Source organism: Acanthochromis polyacanthus, chromosome 4 (genome assembly GCF_021347895.1).
Source record: "Acanthochromis polyacanthus isolate Apoly-LR-REF ecotype Palm Island chromosome 4, KAUST_Apoly_ChrSc, whole genome shotgun sequence".
Lineage (NCBI taxonomy): Eukaryota > Metazoa > Chordata > Actinopteri > Pomacentridae > Acanthochromis > Acanthochromis polyacanthus.
In genome coordinates this window covers 41,306,927-41,325,349 of record NC_067116.1, presented here as the reverse complement: position 1 = coordinate 41,325,349, position 18,423 = coordinate 41,306,927, and the positions used below count along the sequence as shown (strand labels likewise).

The 18,423-nt window shown below is 36.9% G+C and overlaps 1 protein-coding gene across 2 annotated transcripts in view; it reads right to left on the bottom strand.

Annotated features, from left to right (window-relative positions):
- The window catches only part of lpxn (leupaxin), a 55,306-nt gene that overhangs the window by 3,528 nt on the left and 33,355 nt on the right, over window positions 1-18,423 (bottom strand). Inside the window, exons 1-6 of one of the 2 annotated variants that reach the window (XM_022211454.2) lie at window positions 3,263-3,414; window positions 2,227-2,303; window positions 1,960-2,027; window positions 1,382-1,478; window positions 542-790; window positions 254-427 (exon numbers count right to left, since the gene is read on the bottom strand). In XM_022211454.2, the coding sequence (XP_022067146.2) occupies window positions 254-427; window positions 542-790; window positions 1,382-1,478; window positions 1,960-2,027; window positions 2,227-2,303; window positions 3,263-3,275 (678 nt within the window). In that variant the 5' untranslated portion in view covers window positions 3,276-3,414. Of the gene's footprint in view, window positions 1-253; window positions 428-541; window positions 791-1,381; window positions 2,028-2,226; window positions 2,304-3,262; window positions 3,415-18,423 lie in introns of those variants that run through there. The other variant, XM_051946571.1, reaches the window with a different exon arrangement.

Sequence of the window (18,423 nt, the reverse complement as noted above, 5' to 3'; positions counted from 1 at the left end):
AATCTGCGAAAGATTACAGTGTAAATAAATGGATGTAATATACGACAGAAGAAATTATTGTATGAATCTGGAAACAAAGGAATAGCTGGATGTGTTTCAAATGGGTATTTTGTGGATTACTTATGATTGCGGATTTTGTCGAATATTTTCCACTTAGAAGAATGACACATATGGTCAAATTTTCGACTTTACATATATGAAGACCATCTTTGTATGTGAAGATATGATTGTATATAATTTGATCCCATCTCACCTGCAGAATTGGCCCCTTGCAGTACGCACATCTGGGGGAGAAGAGCTGATGGTAGTCTTTGTCGCAGTACGGCCGCCCATCCCTCTCAAAGAAGCCCGTAGTGCTCAGCTCGGCTTTACACGCCGCGCACACAAAGTGTTCAGGGTGCCACACTTGGCCCAGCGCTGTGATCATCTGCAGAAAGAGGCGACAAGAGCTTTTGATCTGTTTCATCTTGTTTAAATTTCCACAATTTGGCACCGGGGTGTGAAATTTTCCCTCTTTGTGTCCTGTGGGTTCAGACCGTACCTTTCCCACAATGCATTTGTTGCAGGAAGCGCAGTGGCCTTTGGCTGTGGTTCGGACGCCGATCTTCTCCAGGTCAGAGCTCAGGCCTCCCAGCAGGTCATCTATAGTATCTGTTTTCTTTTTCTGGGTCGAGGTTTTTGGATCTAAGCCTGCTGGGCCGCTGCTGCCCTCCTTGTTCTGTTGTCCACCTTCTGTTTTCTTTTTCACAGACTGCTTTTGTGTAAGTGGTGGTGGCGCTGTTGAGTTATCCTAAATGAAGAAATATGCACAAATGTGTCATTTTTTTGGCTATGTATTTAATAGATGGATTCCTGTTCTAAGGTTAAAGCTTTACAAGACCCCAATACCACGTACTAGTAGTGTTGACTTTAGTACAATGCTGCCCTCTGTTGTTAAACATGGCTAACTTCACTCATTATTGAAACATTTCTTCATTGCATATTACAATAGAATAGAACAGAATTCCCTTAAGGTTAATGCACAGTGTACAATGAAAGTAAGCAGCAATCTTGTCAGTGCATTTTCACAATCAAAAATTTCTGAACGTAGTATACCAAATGTGCAAATAAAAAACATAAACATCTCATAGAAAAAACATACTATGTATATCTGTGAATACAGTGGCTTTTTTTGGTAAATTAAGAATTGTAAAAACAGAAGAGGAACTGATGTTACACTTCTGGATATCTGCTGTTTTCTCTTTCTATGTTCATTAGAGTTCCTTGTGATTTTTTTTAACCTGCAGAATTACTACTTGCTTGAGAATATTAAGCCTAAATCAGCACAGAATTGATTAATATTGATGATTTTCGAACATGCACTTGTTTACACTGTACTGACCCCTTCTGCTAAACCCATCAGGTCTTGCAGGATGGATTCTAGCTCCTGAGTCGGAGAGTCGACACCTGAGGAAACTGCCACAGGAGCTGGAAGATCGCTTAAATTACAGAAAAGAGAGAAATTGTGCATTAGAGCAAAATATTTCATACTCTTAAAGCAAACTCCAGTTACAGCATGACTACTGTTAATTAATATTAAGGGCAAATTTGTGATGCTATTAGAAACCGTGTCTCTTCCATGGCACTTTTCTGTCATAAAATATAATTCTTTTTGTAAAATTTAAATGCTATAACCTGTAACCCAGTAAGCAGTATTGACACTATAAATCTGAACATACACCGTGCAGAATTTAGAAAGGACTAATGCTTCAACTTTGACGTTATTTGCGGTTCTGCTCTTGGATGAAATGTGGAAATGTAAGTAAGGTTCAAACAGTCACTACGTCATTAGCATATTTCTGTACATTCAGCTGTTTTCTAAGGAAATATCACAACTCTGAAGCAAATTTCAAGTAGTTTCCTCTTTCTTCTCCCCAGAGATGATGTGGATCGGGCCTCAGCTGGGTCCTCATGTTTCACCTGTAGACATTTGCGCAGGCTGAGCTTTTTCCTTTCTGCGTACCTCCAGCAGATGCTCCACCTGGTGCCTGTGGACCAAAACATGCTGTGACTGAAGCAGCAGATTACGAGTTCATGTGAGTAGGTTTTGTCAAATTCCAGAATGCAGATCTTAGCTTTTCAGCTGGTTGGTTGAGAAGGAACTTCAGGTTCTCATACATGTGAAATTGGAGATAAAGAAGATACTCAAGGAACAGTTTGAGCTTATTTTTGTGGTTTTGTCTTCACCTGTCCATCATTTGCCTTGTTTTCTTTGACACCGTCTGAACCTGCTGAATTTAAGGCCAGCTCCTCCAGCAGCAAATCTGTGGCAGGGTGCAGAACATAAATCTTTAAACCACACATCCTTGCAGCCATGCATGCATAAAGTACAGTACAGTGTTCACACAACCACTTAACACATGCGTGTTTCGTAATGTTTGTTTTTTCTGAGCTATGACTGCCAACCACAGCTTGTGTGTCATTTTTGCAGAGTGAGATCTTCCCTGTGAAATGAGCCGGAGTGCACGTCGATGTACAGATTAAAACGCAGGCGGACAGAGGTTGCTTCATGCAAGTCAGCTTCCTCAGGAAGTGAGGGCATGACACGTTGCAGAAGTGAAACCCGTAATAAATGTCACAAGAATGAGGTGACAATCGTTACAGCGAACTCAACTCTCTCCTTCACACATGTAAAGCCACACAAGATAACTTTATAAATAATTATTTTATGAAGAAGGAGATAATGTGACTGTGGAAAAGAAAAGAAGAAATGTTGAGGGGCTGTTGTTTCTGCAAATCCAACAAATGTCTCTACAGGTCTTCACATCTCAGAAAAGCTGTCTATGACACTGTAAATGTAAAAACAAAGTCTAATATTGTATGTATTTATGATAATAAAATAATAAAGGACAATAAAGTGCTCTCTTTGATCTGATTCCATCTTTTAACCTTCAGTTTACCACGACAGTCTGTTTTTTAAGATTCTAAATTAAAAATACTAAGCAGCACAAACAAAAATACAGTACAAATTTAAGGTGTGATATGTTGAATATTATAAGAAGGTGTAAAAACACACAATAGTTGCAAATGGATTACAACGAACGGCATCACTTCATACTGTAAATACTGTGCTTACCATCTACTGTATAAATCACCTACAAAATGCTGTGATTGTATTCCATAACCACATTTCTTGATTCTCGTATTTTCAGCAGAAGTTATATACTGCAGCACTGATTATCTTAAGGGGAAAAAAGTCAAATATTTCAGAAAGTTGGCTTACCGAGCTCTTCCATGTCGGTTCCTGCTCTCAGTACAAAACCGACTTGAGTGTGAGCATGTTTTTTTATGCTGCTGGTTAGTTACTAAGGTAACCGGCCTAAATTCTCCTCTAGTCAAAACCGTCACTTCCTTAGAGGAAGGTTTGTTTTCACTTGTCAGTGTGTTAAGATCTCCCCATAGTTTCCTGATTAAGAGGAAACCAGCAACAACATGCAAAAACCAGCAAGAGTTAAGACACCAAAAGAGATCAAAACTTGTGCTCCGTTGTTAAATGTGTCTTTCTGTTTCAAACAGCTGATTTTGTCTACACGTAAATGATATTTGAAGTATATCTATAAGTACTCCTTCTAGAAGTTTGAGAAATTGCTCATGACAGTTCTTCAGAGCACTGTTTTATGGGATTTGGGGTTCCACGTTAAACTCTTCATTATTATTGCTGTTATCAGTGTTCTACTTATTAATAAAGTATTTTGGTTTTTTACCCTCAAATATCCATCCATTCTCTATGCACTGCTTTATCCTCACTAGGGTCATGGGGGGTGCTGGAGTCTATCTCAGCTGACTCGGGCGAAGACAGGGGACACCCTGGACAGGTCACTAGTCTGTCACAGGGCTGCATACACAGACAAACAATCGCACTCACATTCACACCTACGGGCAATTTAGAGTAACCAGTTAACCTCAGCATATTTTTGGACTGTGGGAGGAAGCCGGAGCACCCGGAGAAAACCCACGCATGCACAGGGAGAACATGCAAACTCCATGCAGAAAGATCCCAGGCCCACCCCGGGATTCGAACCAGGGATGTTCTTGCTGCAAGGCAAACATGGTAACCACTACCCCACTGTGCAGCCCACCTGCAAATATATTTTTTTTAAAAACAGACAATACTGTTATATTTCTGAATTTTTATACATTTTTACAGTCAAACTTGAGAGTCATTTTCACACAATTCTCTTTGGAGAAAATTTGACAAGATTTCAATTTGTGTTCATAAATAAACCAGCACTTAAAACTTGCAATAATATCTCTTAATGTTCAAAAGAGCTCTAAAATTGAATGCCAACTTGTTGCTTTGAAGGTCACAACCGTTGCCATCCAAAACTAGGAGAATTTGGAGCTTTGACAAACACAGAAAGATGGTTTTCTTTGCAAACTCCTAGCTCCCTCTACAGCTTAAACAATGGTAATATTTTGCTTTTTTCCCCACACTGATGCCACCTCCTGATTATGCTCTGACTGCATGTCAGTCACATGAACAACACACCATTGTGTCATGCCGAACAGAACAAGTATCGAATTTCACAGCCATAAAACATTTTATCATGAGATTCCTGACTTCAAACATCAACTTATTTCAGGAAGAGCAGCATTTTGTGTCAACAACGGAGGCCATGAGGGCAAAGGCAGACATAATGCACGATCCACTTGATGACGTGTAACAGAAGCAGAACATGATGATGTGAGTCATAAAAATCTGAATAACAGAACAGCACACCAATGTGATATGAAAAAAGTCTATACATCTAAGCTGTGTTACTACCCCAGTGTATAGGGTTAATATTTGTTATCAGATTCCCAACACTTACCATTACTTAAATGGGACATTAGCTGGTAAAATAAATAAGTAAATAATATGTCAGACATATAAGCTTTACATTTATATTGTTTTAATATGTATACAGGTTTTCTCACACTTTGGACGTCACACCATGACCTTTTTAGTCACATTTTGGACAACATAATAAACTGACGTTTTTAGTCATATTTTGGACGACATACTAAACTATGATGTTTTTAGTCATATTTTGGACGACATACTAAACTGTGACGTTTTTAGTCACATTTTGGACGACATACTAAACTATGATGTTTTTTGTCATATTTTGGACGACATACTAAACTATGATGTTTTTTGTCATATTTTGGATGACATACTAAACTATGATGTTTTTAGTCACATTTTGGACGACATACTAAACTATGATGTTTTTAGTCACATTTTGGATGACATACTAAACTGTGACATTTTTAGTCACATTTTGGACGACATACTAAACTATGATGTTTTTAGTCACATTTTGGACGACATGCTAAACTATGACTTTTTTAGTCACATTTTGGACGACATACTAAACTATGACTTTTTTAGTCACATTTTGGACGACATACTAAACTATGACGTTTTTAGTCACATTTTGGACGACATGCTAAACTATGACTTTTTTAGTCAGATTTTGGACGACATACTAAACTATGACTTTTTTAGTCAGATTTTGGACGACATACTAAACTATGAAGTTTTTAGTCATATTTTGGACGACATACTAAACTATGACTTTTTTAGTCAGATTTTGGACGACATACTAAACTATGACTTTTTTAGTCAGATTTTGGACGACATACTAAACTATGACGTTTTAAGTCACATTTTGGACGACATGCTAAACTATGACTTTTTTAGTCACATTTTGGACGACATACTAAACTATGACTTTTTTAGTCACATTTTGGACGACATACTAAACTATGACGTTTTTAGTCACATTTTGGACGACATGCTAAACTATGACTTTTTTAGTCAGATTTTGGACGACATACTAAACTATGACTTTTTTAGTCAGATTTTGGACGACATACTAAACTATGAAGTTTTTAGTCATATTTTGGACGACATACTAAACTATGACTTTTTTAGTCAGATTTTGGACGACATACTAAACTATGACTTTTTTAGTCACATTTTGGACGACATACTAAACTATGACTTTTTTAGTCACATTTTGGACGATATGCTAAACTATGATGTTTTTAGTCACATTTTGGACGACATGCTAAACTATGACTTTTTTAGTCACATTTTGGACGACATACTAAACTATGACTTTTTTAGTCACATTTTGGACGATATGCTAAACTATGACGTTTGTCACATTTTGGACGACATACTAAACTATGACTTTTTTAGTCACATTTTGGACGACATACTAAACTATGATGTTTTTTGTCATATTTTGGACGACATACTAAACTATGACGTTTTTAGTCATATTTTGGACGACATACTAAATTCTGACGTTTTTAGTCACATTTTGGACGACATATTAAACTGACTTTTTTAGTCACATTTTGGACGATATGCTAAACTATGACGTTTGTCACATTTTGGACGACATACTAAACTATGAAGTTTTTAGTCATATTTTGGACGGCATACTAAACTATGACTTTTTTAGTCACATTTTGGACGATATGCTAAACTATGACGTTTGTCACATTTTGGACGACATACTAAACTATGACTTTTTTAGTCACATTTTGGACGACATACTAAACTATGATGTTTTAGTCATATTTTGGACGACATGCTAAACTATGACGGTTTTAGTCATATTTTGGACGACATACTAAACTATGACTTTTTCAGTCACATTTTGGACGACATACTAAACTATGATGTTTTTTGTCATATTTTGGACGACATACTAAACTATGACGTTTTTAGTCATATTTTGGACAACATGCTAAACTATGACGTTTGTCACATTTTGGACGACATTCTAAACTATGACGTTTTTAGACATATTTTGGACGACATACTAAACTATGACGTTTGTCACATTTTGGACGACATGCTAAACTATGATGTTTTTAGTCATATTTTGGACGACACGCGAAACTATGACGTTTTTAGTCAGATTTTGGACGACATACTAAACTGTGACGTTTTTAGTCATATTTTGGACGACATGCGAAACTGTGACGGTTTTAGTCATATTTTGGACGACATGCTAAACTGTGACAGTTTTAGTCATATTTTGGACGACATACTAAACTATGACGGTTTTAGTCATATTTTGGATGACATGCTAAACTGTGATGTTTTTAGTCATGTTTTGGACGACATGCTAAACTATGATGTTTTTAGTCATATTTGGACCACATACTAAACTATGACGTTTTTAGTCATATTTGGACGACATACTAAACTATGACTTTTATAGTCACATTTTGGACGACATACTAAACTATGACGTTTTTAGTCATATTTTGGACGACATACTAAATTCTGACGTTTTTAGTCACATTTTGGACGACATGCTAAACTATGACGTTTTTAGTCATATTTTGGACGACATACTAAACTATGACGGTTTTAGTCATATTTTGGATGACATGCTAAACTGTGATGTTTTTAGTCATGTTTTGGACGACATGCTAAACTATGATGTTTTTAGTCACATTTTGGACGACATACTAAACTATGACGTTTTTAGTCACATTTTGGACGTCATACTAAACTATGACGTTTTTAGTCATATTTTGGACGACATACTAAATTCTGATGTTTTTAGTCACATTTTGGACGACATATTAAACTATGACGTTTTTAGTCACATTTTGGATGACATACTAAACTATGACGTTTTTAGTCATATTTTGGACGACATACTAAAGTCTGACTTTTTTAGTCACATTTTGGACGACATACTAAACTATGACGTTTTTAGTCACATTTTGGACGACATACTAAACTATCGCGTTTTTAGTCATATTTTGGACAACATACTAAAGTCTGACGTTTTCAGTCACATTTTGGACGACATACTAAACTATGAAGTTTTTAGTCATATTTTGGACGACATACTAAACTATGACGTTTTTAGTCATATTTTGGACGACATACTAAAGTCTGACATTTTTGGTCACATTTTGGACGACATGCTAAACTATAACGTTTTTAGTCATATTTTGGACGACATGCTAAACTGTGACGGTTTTAGTCATATTTTGGACGACATGCTAAACTATGACGTTTTTAGTCAGATTTTGGACGACATACTAAACTATGATGTCTTTTGTCATATTTTGGACGACATACTAAACTATGACGTTTTTAGTCATATTTTGGACGACATACCAAACTATGATGTTTTTAGTCACATTTTGGACTACATACTAAACTATGACTTTTTTAGTCACATTTCGGACGATATGCTAAACTATGACGTTTGTCACATTTTGGACGACATACTAAACTATGACTTTTTTAGTAAGATTTTGGACGACATGCTAAACTGTGACGTTTTTAGTCATATTTTGGACGACATGCTAAACTGTGACGTTTTTAGTCATATTTTGGACGACATACTAAATTGATGTTTTTGTGATATTTTGGACAACATGCTAAACTTTGACGTTTTTAGTCATATTTTGGACGACATACTAAACTATGACGTTTTTAGTCATATTTTGGACGACATACTAAATTGATGTTTTTGTGATATTTTGGACAACATGCTAAACTTTGACGTTTTTAGTCATATTTTGGATGACATGCTAAACTATGATGTTTTTAGTCATATTTGGACGACATACTAAACTATGACGTTTTTAGTCATATTTTGGACGACATACTAAATTCTGACGTTTTTAGTCACATTTTGGACGACATATTAAACTATGACGTTTTTAGTCATATTTTGGACGACATACTAAACCATGAAGTTTTTAGTCATATTTGGACGACATACTAAACTATGACTTTTTTGTCATATTTTGGACGACATACTAAACTATGACCTTTTTAGTCATATTTTGGACGACATACTAAACGGTGACGGTTTTAGTCATATTTTGGACGACATACTAAACTATGACTTTTTTAGTCACATTTTGGACGACATGCTAAACTATGACGTTTTTAGTCATATTTTGGACGACATACTAAACTATGACTTTTTTAGTCACATTTTGGACGACATACTAAACTATGATGTTTTTTGTCATATTTTGGACGACATGCTAAACTGTGACGTTTTTAGTCATATTTTGGACGACATGCTAAACTGTGACGTTTTTAGTCATATTTTGGACGACATGCTAAACTGTGACGTTTTTAGTCACATTTTGGACGACATACTAAACTATGACGTTTTTAGTCATATTTTGGACGACATACTAAATTCTGACGTTTTTAGTCACATTTTGGACGACATATTAAACTATGACGTTTTTAGTCATATTTTGGACGACATATTAAACCATGAAGTTTTTAGTCATATTTGGACGACATACTAAACTATGACTTTTTTGTCATATTTTGGACGACATACTAAACTATGACCTTTTTAGTCATATTTTGGACGACATACTAAACGGTGACGGTTTTAGTCATATTTTGGACGACATACTAAACTATGACTTTTTTAGTCACATTTTGGACGACATACTAAACTATGATGTTTTTTGTCATATTTTGGACGACATGCTAAACTCTGACGTTTTTAGTCATATTTTGGACGACATACTAAATTCTGACGTTTTTAGTCACATTTTGGACGACATATTAAACTATGACGTTTTTAGTCATATTTGGACGACATACTAAACTATGACTTTTTTAGTCATATTTGGACGACATATTAAACTATGATGTTTTTTGTCAGATTTTGGACGACATGCTAAACTGTGACGGTTTTAGTCATATTTTGGACGACATGCTAAACTATGACGTTTTTAGTCATATTTTGGACGACATACTAAACTATGACTTTTTTAGTCACATTTTGGACGACATACTAAACTATGATGTTTTTTGTCAGATTTTGGACGACATGCTAAACTGTGACGGTTTTAGTCATATTTTGGACGACATGCTAAACTATGACGTTTTTAGTCATATTTTGGAGGACATACTAAACTATGACTTTTTTAGTCACATTTTGGACGACATACTAAACTATGATGTTTTTTGTCATATTTTGGACGACATGCTAAACTCTGACGTTTTTAGTCATATTTTGGACGACATACTAAATTCTGACGTTTTTGGTCACATTTTGGACGACATATTAAACTATGACGTTTTTAGTCATATTTGGACGACATACTAAACTATGACTTTTTTGTCATATTTTGGACGACATACTAAACTATGACTTTTTTAGTCATATTTTGGACGACATACTAAACGGTGACGGTTTTAGTCATATTTTGGACGACATACTAAACTATGACTTTTTTAGTAAGATTTTGGACGACATGCTAAACTGTGACGTTTTTAGTCATATTTTGGACGACATGCTAAACTGTGACGTTTTTAGTCATATTTTGGACGACATACTAAATTGATGTTTTTGTGATATTTTGGACAACATGCTAAACTTTGACGTTTTTAGTCATATTTTGGACGACATACTAAACTATGACGTTTTTAGTCATATTTTGGACGACATACTAAATTGATGTTTTTGTGATATTTTGGACAACATGCTAAACTTTGACGTTTTTAGTCATATTTTGGATGACATGCTAAACTATGATGTTTTTAGTCATATTTGGACGACATACTAAACTATGACGTTTTTAGTCATATTTTGGACGACATACTAAATTCTGACGTTTTTAGTCACATTTTGGACGACATATTAAACTATGACGTTTTTAGTCATATTTTGGACGACATACTAAACCATGAAGTTTTTAGTCATATTTGGACGACATACTAAACTATGACTTTTTTGTCATATTTTGGACGACATACTAAACTATGACCTTTTTAGTCATATTTTGGACGACATACTAAACGGTGACGGTTTTAGTCATATTTTGGACGACATACTAAACTATGACTTTTTTAGTCACATTTTGGACGACATACTAAACTATGACGTTTTTAGTCAGATTTTGGACGACATGCTAAACTGTGACGATTTTAGTCATATTTTGGACGACATGCTAAACTATGACGTTTTTAGTCATATTTTGGACGACATACTAAACTATGACTTTTTTAGTCACATTTTGGACGACATACTAAACTATGATGTTTTTTGTCATATTTTGGACGACATGCTAAACTCTGACGTTTTTAGTCATATTTTGGACGACATACTAAACTATGACGTTTTTAGTCACATTTTGGACGACATACTAAACTATGACGTTTGTCACATTTTGGACGACATGCTAAACTGTGACGTTTTTAGTCACATTTTGGACGACATACTAAACTATGACGTTTTTAGTCATATTTTGGACGACATACTAAATTGATGTTTTTGTGATATTTTGGACAACATGCTAAACTTTGACGTTTTTAGTCATATTTTGGATGACATGCTAAACTATGATGTTTTTAGTCATATTTGGACGACATACTAAACTATGACGTTTTTAGTCATATTTTGGACGACATACTAAATTCTGACGTTTTTAGTCACATTTTGGACGACATATTAAACTATGACGTTTTTAGTCATATTTTGGACGACATACTAAACCATGAAGTTTTTAGTCATATTTGGACGACATACTAAACTATGACTTTTTTGTCATATTTTGGACGACATACTAAACTATGACCTTTTTAGTCATATTTTGGACGACATACTAAACGGTGACGGTTTTAGTCACATTTTGGACGACATACTAAACTATGACGTTTTTAGTCAGATTTTGGACGACATGCTAAACTGTGACGGTTTTAGTCATATTTTGGACGACATGCTAAACTATGACGTTTTTAGTCATATTTTGGATGACATGCTAAACTGTGACGTTTTTAGTCATATTTTGGACGACATACTAAACTATGACTTTTTTAGTCACATTTTGGACGACATACTAAACTATGATGTTTTTTGTCATATTTTGGACGACATGCTAAACTCTGACGTTTTTAGTCATATTTTGGACGACATACTAAACTATGACTTTTTTAGTCACATTTTGGACGACATACTAAACTATGACGTTTGTCACATTTTGGACGACATGCTAAACTGTGACGTTTTTAGTCATATTTTGGATGACATGCTAAACTGTGACGTCTTTAGTCACATTTTGGACGACATACTAAACTATGACGTTTTTAGTCATATTTTGGACGACATACTAAACTGATGTTTTTGTGATATTTTGAACAACATGCTAAACTATGATGTTTTTAGTCATATTTGGACCACATACTAAACTATGATGTTTTTGTCATATTTTGGACGACATGCTAAACTCTGACGTTTTTAGTCATATTTTGGACGACATACTAAACTATGACGTTTTTAGTCACATTTTGGACGACATACTAAACTATGACGTTTGTCACATTTTGGACGACATACTAAACTATGACGTTTTTAGTCATATTTTGGACGACATGCTAAACTATGACGTTTTTAGTCAGATTTTGGACGACATGCTAAACTATAACGTTTTTAGTCATATTTTGGACGACATGCTAAACTGTGACGGTTTTAGTCATATTTTGGACGACATGCTAAACTATGACGTTTTTAGTCATATTTTGGACTACATACTAAACTATGACTTTTTTAGTCACATTTTGGACGACATACTAAACTATGACGTTTTTAGTCATATTTTGGACGACATACTAAACTATGATGTTTTTAGTCATATTTTGGACGACATGCTAAACTATGACGTTTTTAGTCATATTTTGGACGACATACTAAACTATGACTTTTTTAGTCACATTTTGGACGACATACTAAACTATGACGTTTTTAGTCACATTTTGGACGACATACTAAACTATGATGTTTTTAGTCATATTTTGGACGACATGCTAAACTGTGACGGTTTTAGTCATATTTTGGACGACATGCTAAACTATGACGTTTTTAGTCATATTTTGGACGACATACTAAACTATGACTTTTTTCGTCACATTTTGGACGACATACTAAACTATGATGTTTTTTGTCATATTTTGGACGACATACTAAACTATGACATTTTGGTCATAATTTGGACGACATACTAAACTATGACGTTTTTAGTCATATTTTGGACGACATGCTAAACTATGACGGTTTTAGTCATATTTTGGATGACATTCTAAACTATGACGTTTTTAGTCATATTTTGGACGACATACTAAACTATGACGTTTTTAGTCATATTTTGGACGACATACCAAACTATGATGTTTTTAGTCACATTTTGGACTACATACTAAACTATGACTTTTTTAGTCACATTTCGGACGATATGCTAAACTATGACGTTTGTCACATTTTGGACGACATACTAAACTATGACTTTTTTAGTAAGATTTTGGACGACATGCTAAACTGTGACGTCTTTAGTCACATTTTGGACGACATATTAAACTATGACGTTTTTAGTCATATTTTGGACGACATACTAAATTCTGACGTTTTTAGTCACATTTTGGACGACATATTAAACTATGACGTTTTTAGTCATATTTTGGACGACATACTAAAGTCTGACGTTTTTAGTCACATTTTGGACGACATACTAAACCATGAAGTTTTTAGTCATATTTGGACGACATACTAAACTATGACTTTTTTGTCATATTTTGGACGACATACTAAACTATGACCTTTTTAGTCATATTTTGGACGACATACTAAACGGTGACGGTTTTAGTCATATTTTGGACGACATACTAAACTATGACTTTTTTAGTCACATTTTGGACGACATACTAAACTATGACGTTTTTAGTCAGATTTTGGACGACATGCTAAACTGTGACGGTTTTAGTCATATTTTGGACGACATGCTAAACTATGACGTTTTTAGTCATATTTTGGATGACATGCTAAACTGTGACATTTTTAGTCATATTTTGGACGACATACTAAACTATGACTTTTTTAGTCACATTTTGGACGACATACTAAACTATGATGTTTTTTGTCATATTTTGGACGACATGCTAAATTCTGACGTTTTTAGTCATATTTTGGACGACATACTAAACTATGACTTTTTTAGTCACATTTTGGACGACATACTAAACTATGACGTTTGTCACATTTTGGACGACATGCTAAACTGTGACGTTTTTAGTCATATTTTGGATGACATGCTAAACTGTGACGTCTTTAGTCACATTTTGGACGACATACTAAACTATGACGTTTTTAGTCATATTTTGGACGACATACTAAACTGATGTTTTTGTGATATTTTGAACAACATGCTAAACTATGATGTTTTTAGTCATATTTGGACCACATACTAAACTATGACGTTTTTAGTCATATTTGGACGACATATTAAACTATGATGTTTTTAGTCACATTTTGGACGACATACTAAACTATGACGTTTTTAGTCATATTTTGGACGACATACTAAAGTCTGACGTTTTTAGTCACATTTTGGACGACATACTAAACTATGACGTTTTTAGTCATATTTTGGACGACATGCTAAACTATGACGTTTTTAGTCAGATTTTGGACGACATGCTAAAGTATAACGTTTTTAGTCATATTTTGGACGACATGCTAAACTGTGACGGTTTTAGTCATATTTTGGACGACATGCTAAACTATGACGTTTTTAGTCATATTTTGGACTACATACTAAACTATGACTTTTTTAGTCACATTTTGGACGACATACTAAACTATGACGTTTTTAGTCATATTTTGGACGACATACTAAACTATGATGTTTTTAGTCATATTTTGGACGACATGTGTTGATCCTCAGGGCCAGTGACCCCCTGATTAACTTACTCAGCTGTTAGGGAATCACCGGACCAGCTCTCCATCCTTCGGGTCCGGTCCTACTGCCCCCTGAGGTCTTACTCAGAGGGATGCTGCAGAACTGTTAAGCTGGTTGACGAGGAAAATTCGCCTAGCTGTCTCACTGCCTTCATCCAGATGCCTATCCCTGCTTCCTCTGATAATTAATTTAACCGAGTAGCCACTTCGGTATAGTTAAATTTAACCACCAGACACACCTGTTAACGGCAGCTTTTCCTCTCATAGATCTGGCACTTGGTAAGTTGCTAGGTTAATTCAGAGGTTATGGACATATAGACAACCTCTAGGATATGTTTATACTGGGCCAACCTGACCCCTATGATTAGGTAACCTTTCAGAACCTTGCTATTGTTATGCACGCAGTAATCTGACTTTTTACATCCAGAGCTAGATGTATAAGTATTCATTCAGGGATAAAAATAGCACTTGCAATTTGTTGTCTTTAATTGCAGAATAATGCTTTATTAATATATTTTAGCAGGGCAAAAGCATAGCCAATAAATCATCAGACAGTTAATCAAACATCACTATTCTTTCAATTGTTTAACACGACTCATTAGTGGAACTATGCTTTCATAAAAGAGAAGTAATATTCACCCAGATTACATAATTTGGAGGGAGAGCAGTCACGGTGTGGCCACACCCGGCTGCTCACCTGAGACCCGCCGGGGCCCAGGGGGAAGTGGACGGGGGTCCGACCAGATTTAGATCTGCATATATCCATTTTTGTTGTTTGGTCCAGTATTCCTCACATGGAAAATAGAGTTCAGTAATGTTCCTTCAGACAGCATTATTTCCAGATCACAGTTCAGTAATCCTCCAACACTGCAGGAAACGCAGTACTTTGGTCCATAATTCCATCAGAACAGTTATTCCTTTGCAGATCATGTTGAATTCCCTGTCCGAGTTACGTGGTAATCATCCCCTGTGCTCAGACTGATGTCTGGATTGCACCCAGGCAGATACCCGCAACAATCTCCCAACTTGCATCTCGATCAGATGCAATTTATAGTTTACTGAACCTTATGCATATGCCATGACTCCATGATCTCATACTAAATTAACTTGAGCAATAACTTCATCTCTACCCCCTCCCAACTCGCACACTTGCCCCATACACTGACCGCATGATCACCCCCACTTTTAAGGAACTGAAACTGTCTGTTTTGGACTGTCCAGACAGCCCATCTTGCCCCCCCTGATCTCTCCTGTCTGCAACTCAGCACAGGTTCCTGATCAGGAAATGGAAAAGCGGATGTCAGCCTCTAACTGTCGCTGGCATCCCATTGTGCAATCTTTTGGACAATGTGTACAGACTTATTAAAAAATCCCAATCTATTCTGAGTTCACTTAACTCGTGACTTCTCACCTCATAACAGTAGTCAAAACTCTTTCTAAAACACCTCAGTTTCATAGTAATCAAAACTGTTAAAAGCATTCCCATTTCATAAAGCATAAGTTCCTCTTTTTAGTCAAATCTGTCAAAAACATCACTTTTCACAGTGAGCTGCTCTTCTGACTCCTACACTGTTTCAACATTAAAGAATGTAAGAATAGACACTTGGTTAGTTCACACTCATTCATTAGGTTATGGCATAATCTGATCCTAAATCACAGGTTATAATATCACAATGTTCCCTTATTTAGCTGTTGTTCTGTCAGAGTCTCCCCTTTGTGGCTGATTCTGGGATCTCATATCTCCATGCTTCACAACACCCCCTTCTATGAGATCCCAGTCAGCCCCTATAAATGGCTGGTTTTGGGATCCCATATCTCCATGCTTCACAACACCCCCTTCTTGGGATCCAGAAACAGACATTTCTTTCCTTCTTTCTGATAAAAGCAACCCAAAACTTGGGGATAACACAGTGGTTGATTATTAGTTTAACTAAATGTTCAGCAGCGAGCAAGCATACAGGTCAGCCTGTTATTTTAGGCCTTTGTATTTCTTCTGGGGTGCCTCCCTCACACCATATTCAGCTACGGGGAGTTCAGCACCCACAGGCGTTGTACCGATATCCGAAATCCTTCTTGGTCAGTCCAAATAAATCCTTCAGGTAGGAACCTTCAAAAAAGGTCTCCCATTCGATCGTGGTTACCCAGGTACAGCTCGCTGATACTCAGCTCCCCAGCTCCACCCGGTTTCAACTTCTGCAGTCACTTTCTAATCCACTTTCTGAATGCAGGTTTCTGCCTCCTCTTGGATACATCCAGCATGGAAAAAACTTGTACATCCTTCTTCGCCCCTTTTCTGGAGCTCACCTTCAGTACCAAGTGAGCGTAGGATAATCCATGGAGTCAGCGGTCTCCTCCTTGCTGATCTCACTCTGCTTGGCCCATCAGAGGCCCTGCCAGGCGCCTCCTGCGTTCCTTTTTCTGCACTGTCTTCAGTTTCTTAAGAGCTGTGCCACTCCACAGCCCAGTTGTGGCTCTTCTTAAAACAACAACACCCTTCACCGCTGCCACAGAGATGAAGGGTGGAAGATTCAGCGTGCTCATAGCCATTTTCCCGTTCCTGGTTCTCCTAATCTCGAACTGGCTTCAGCTGCTCCCCGCCCTGGACTCCTTTTCTTCAACAGTACTCCATTACTGTCTCAACTCTTTTCTTTTCCCAGTCACTTGGGACGGTGCTTCATAATGAGCCCTCCTACCCGCTGTCCTCTGCGTCCAGTGTCGTAATCCACACACCTCACAGTTCTGCAGGACACGGCGTATTCCGCTCTCAGAAATCCAAAGACGGTGCCTCTCCAGCTCTCTCCGTGTTGGAGCGATGCCAGCATGTCCGGTATTCTCATGGACAGCCTTCACAACCTCCTCCACGTACCCCACTGGGACCTCCTTTCCTCTTGGAATCTCGTCCCACTTCTCAATCTCAACAAAGACGATTCTTCTCATTTGAACAAAACAATCCACTTTATAATTCCCCAATCAGTAAGCCCCCCGATCTCATGTGGGCTCTCTGGTGTTCCAATCACTGAGTCAGTGACAGCTACCATGCTCTGCAGCCAGGGTTCTTGCAGCTGAAGTGGCCTACTCTATTTTTGGCCTTACTTCCCCATCTGCATCTGAGCTCTCCCCCGCGATGCAGCATGTCCAGTAACTGTCATTTCCTCATCTGTCTCTCTCGCTGACAGTTGTCAGTAACTGCCTTCCTCACCCCAAATCTCTCTTCTTTGGGGATCGCCGCCTCAACGAACTGTCTCACAACCAGGTCCCAAGAATTCCATCCCCATGAATAAGTACCTGTAACTCCTGCTCGTCTGCATGTCCACTGTCGTCATTGTCAACATCTGACAGCAGTCCCTGGTCTGTACGTACACTGGCCGTCTCATCTCCTTCTTCAAGCCTCTTATTCCGAAATGTATATAATGGTGACAGCAGCTTTCCATGGTCCTTATACACTGACATGGCTTTCACTGTTCCAGACGACACCAAGCCAGGTCGCAGTCCAGACTCTCTGGCCAGCATTTTCACCACAGGGTCATATTTCACAGAGGGGCTGACTATCACTTCCAGCCTCCCCTTTGAAGTGTCCTTGGCGAAATCTTCCAAAAAGCTGCCCCACCACTTCAGCCAAGTCGCAGCATTTTGCTTCGACTTTACC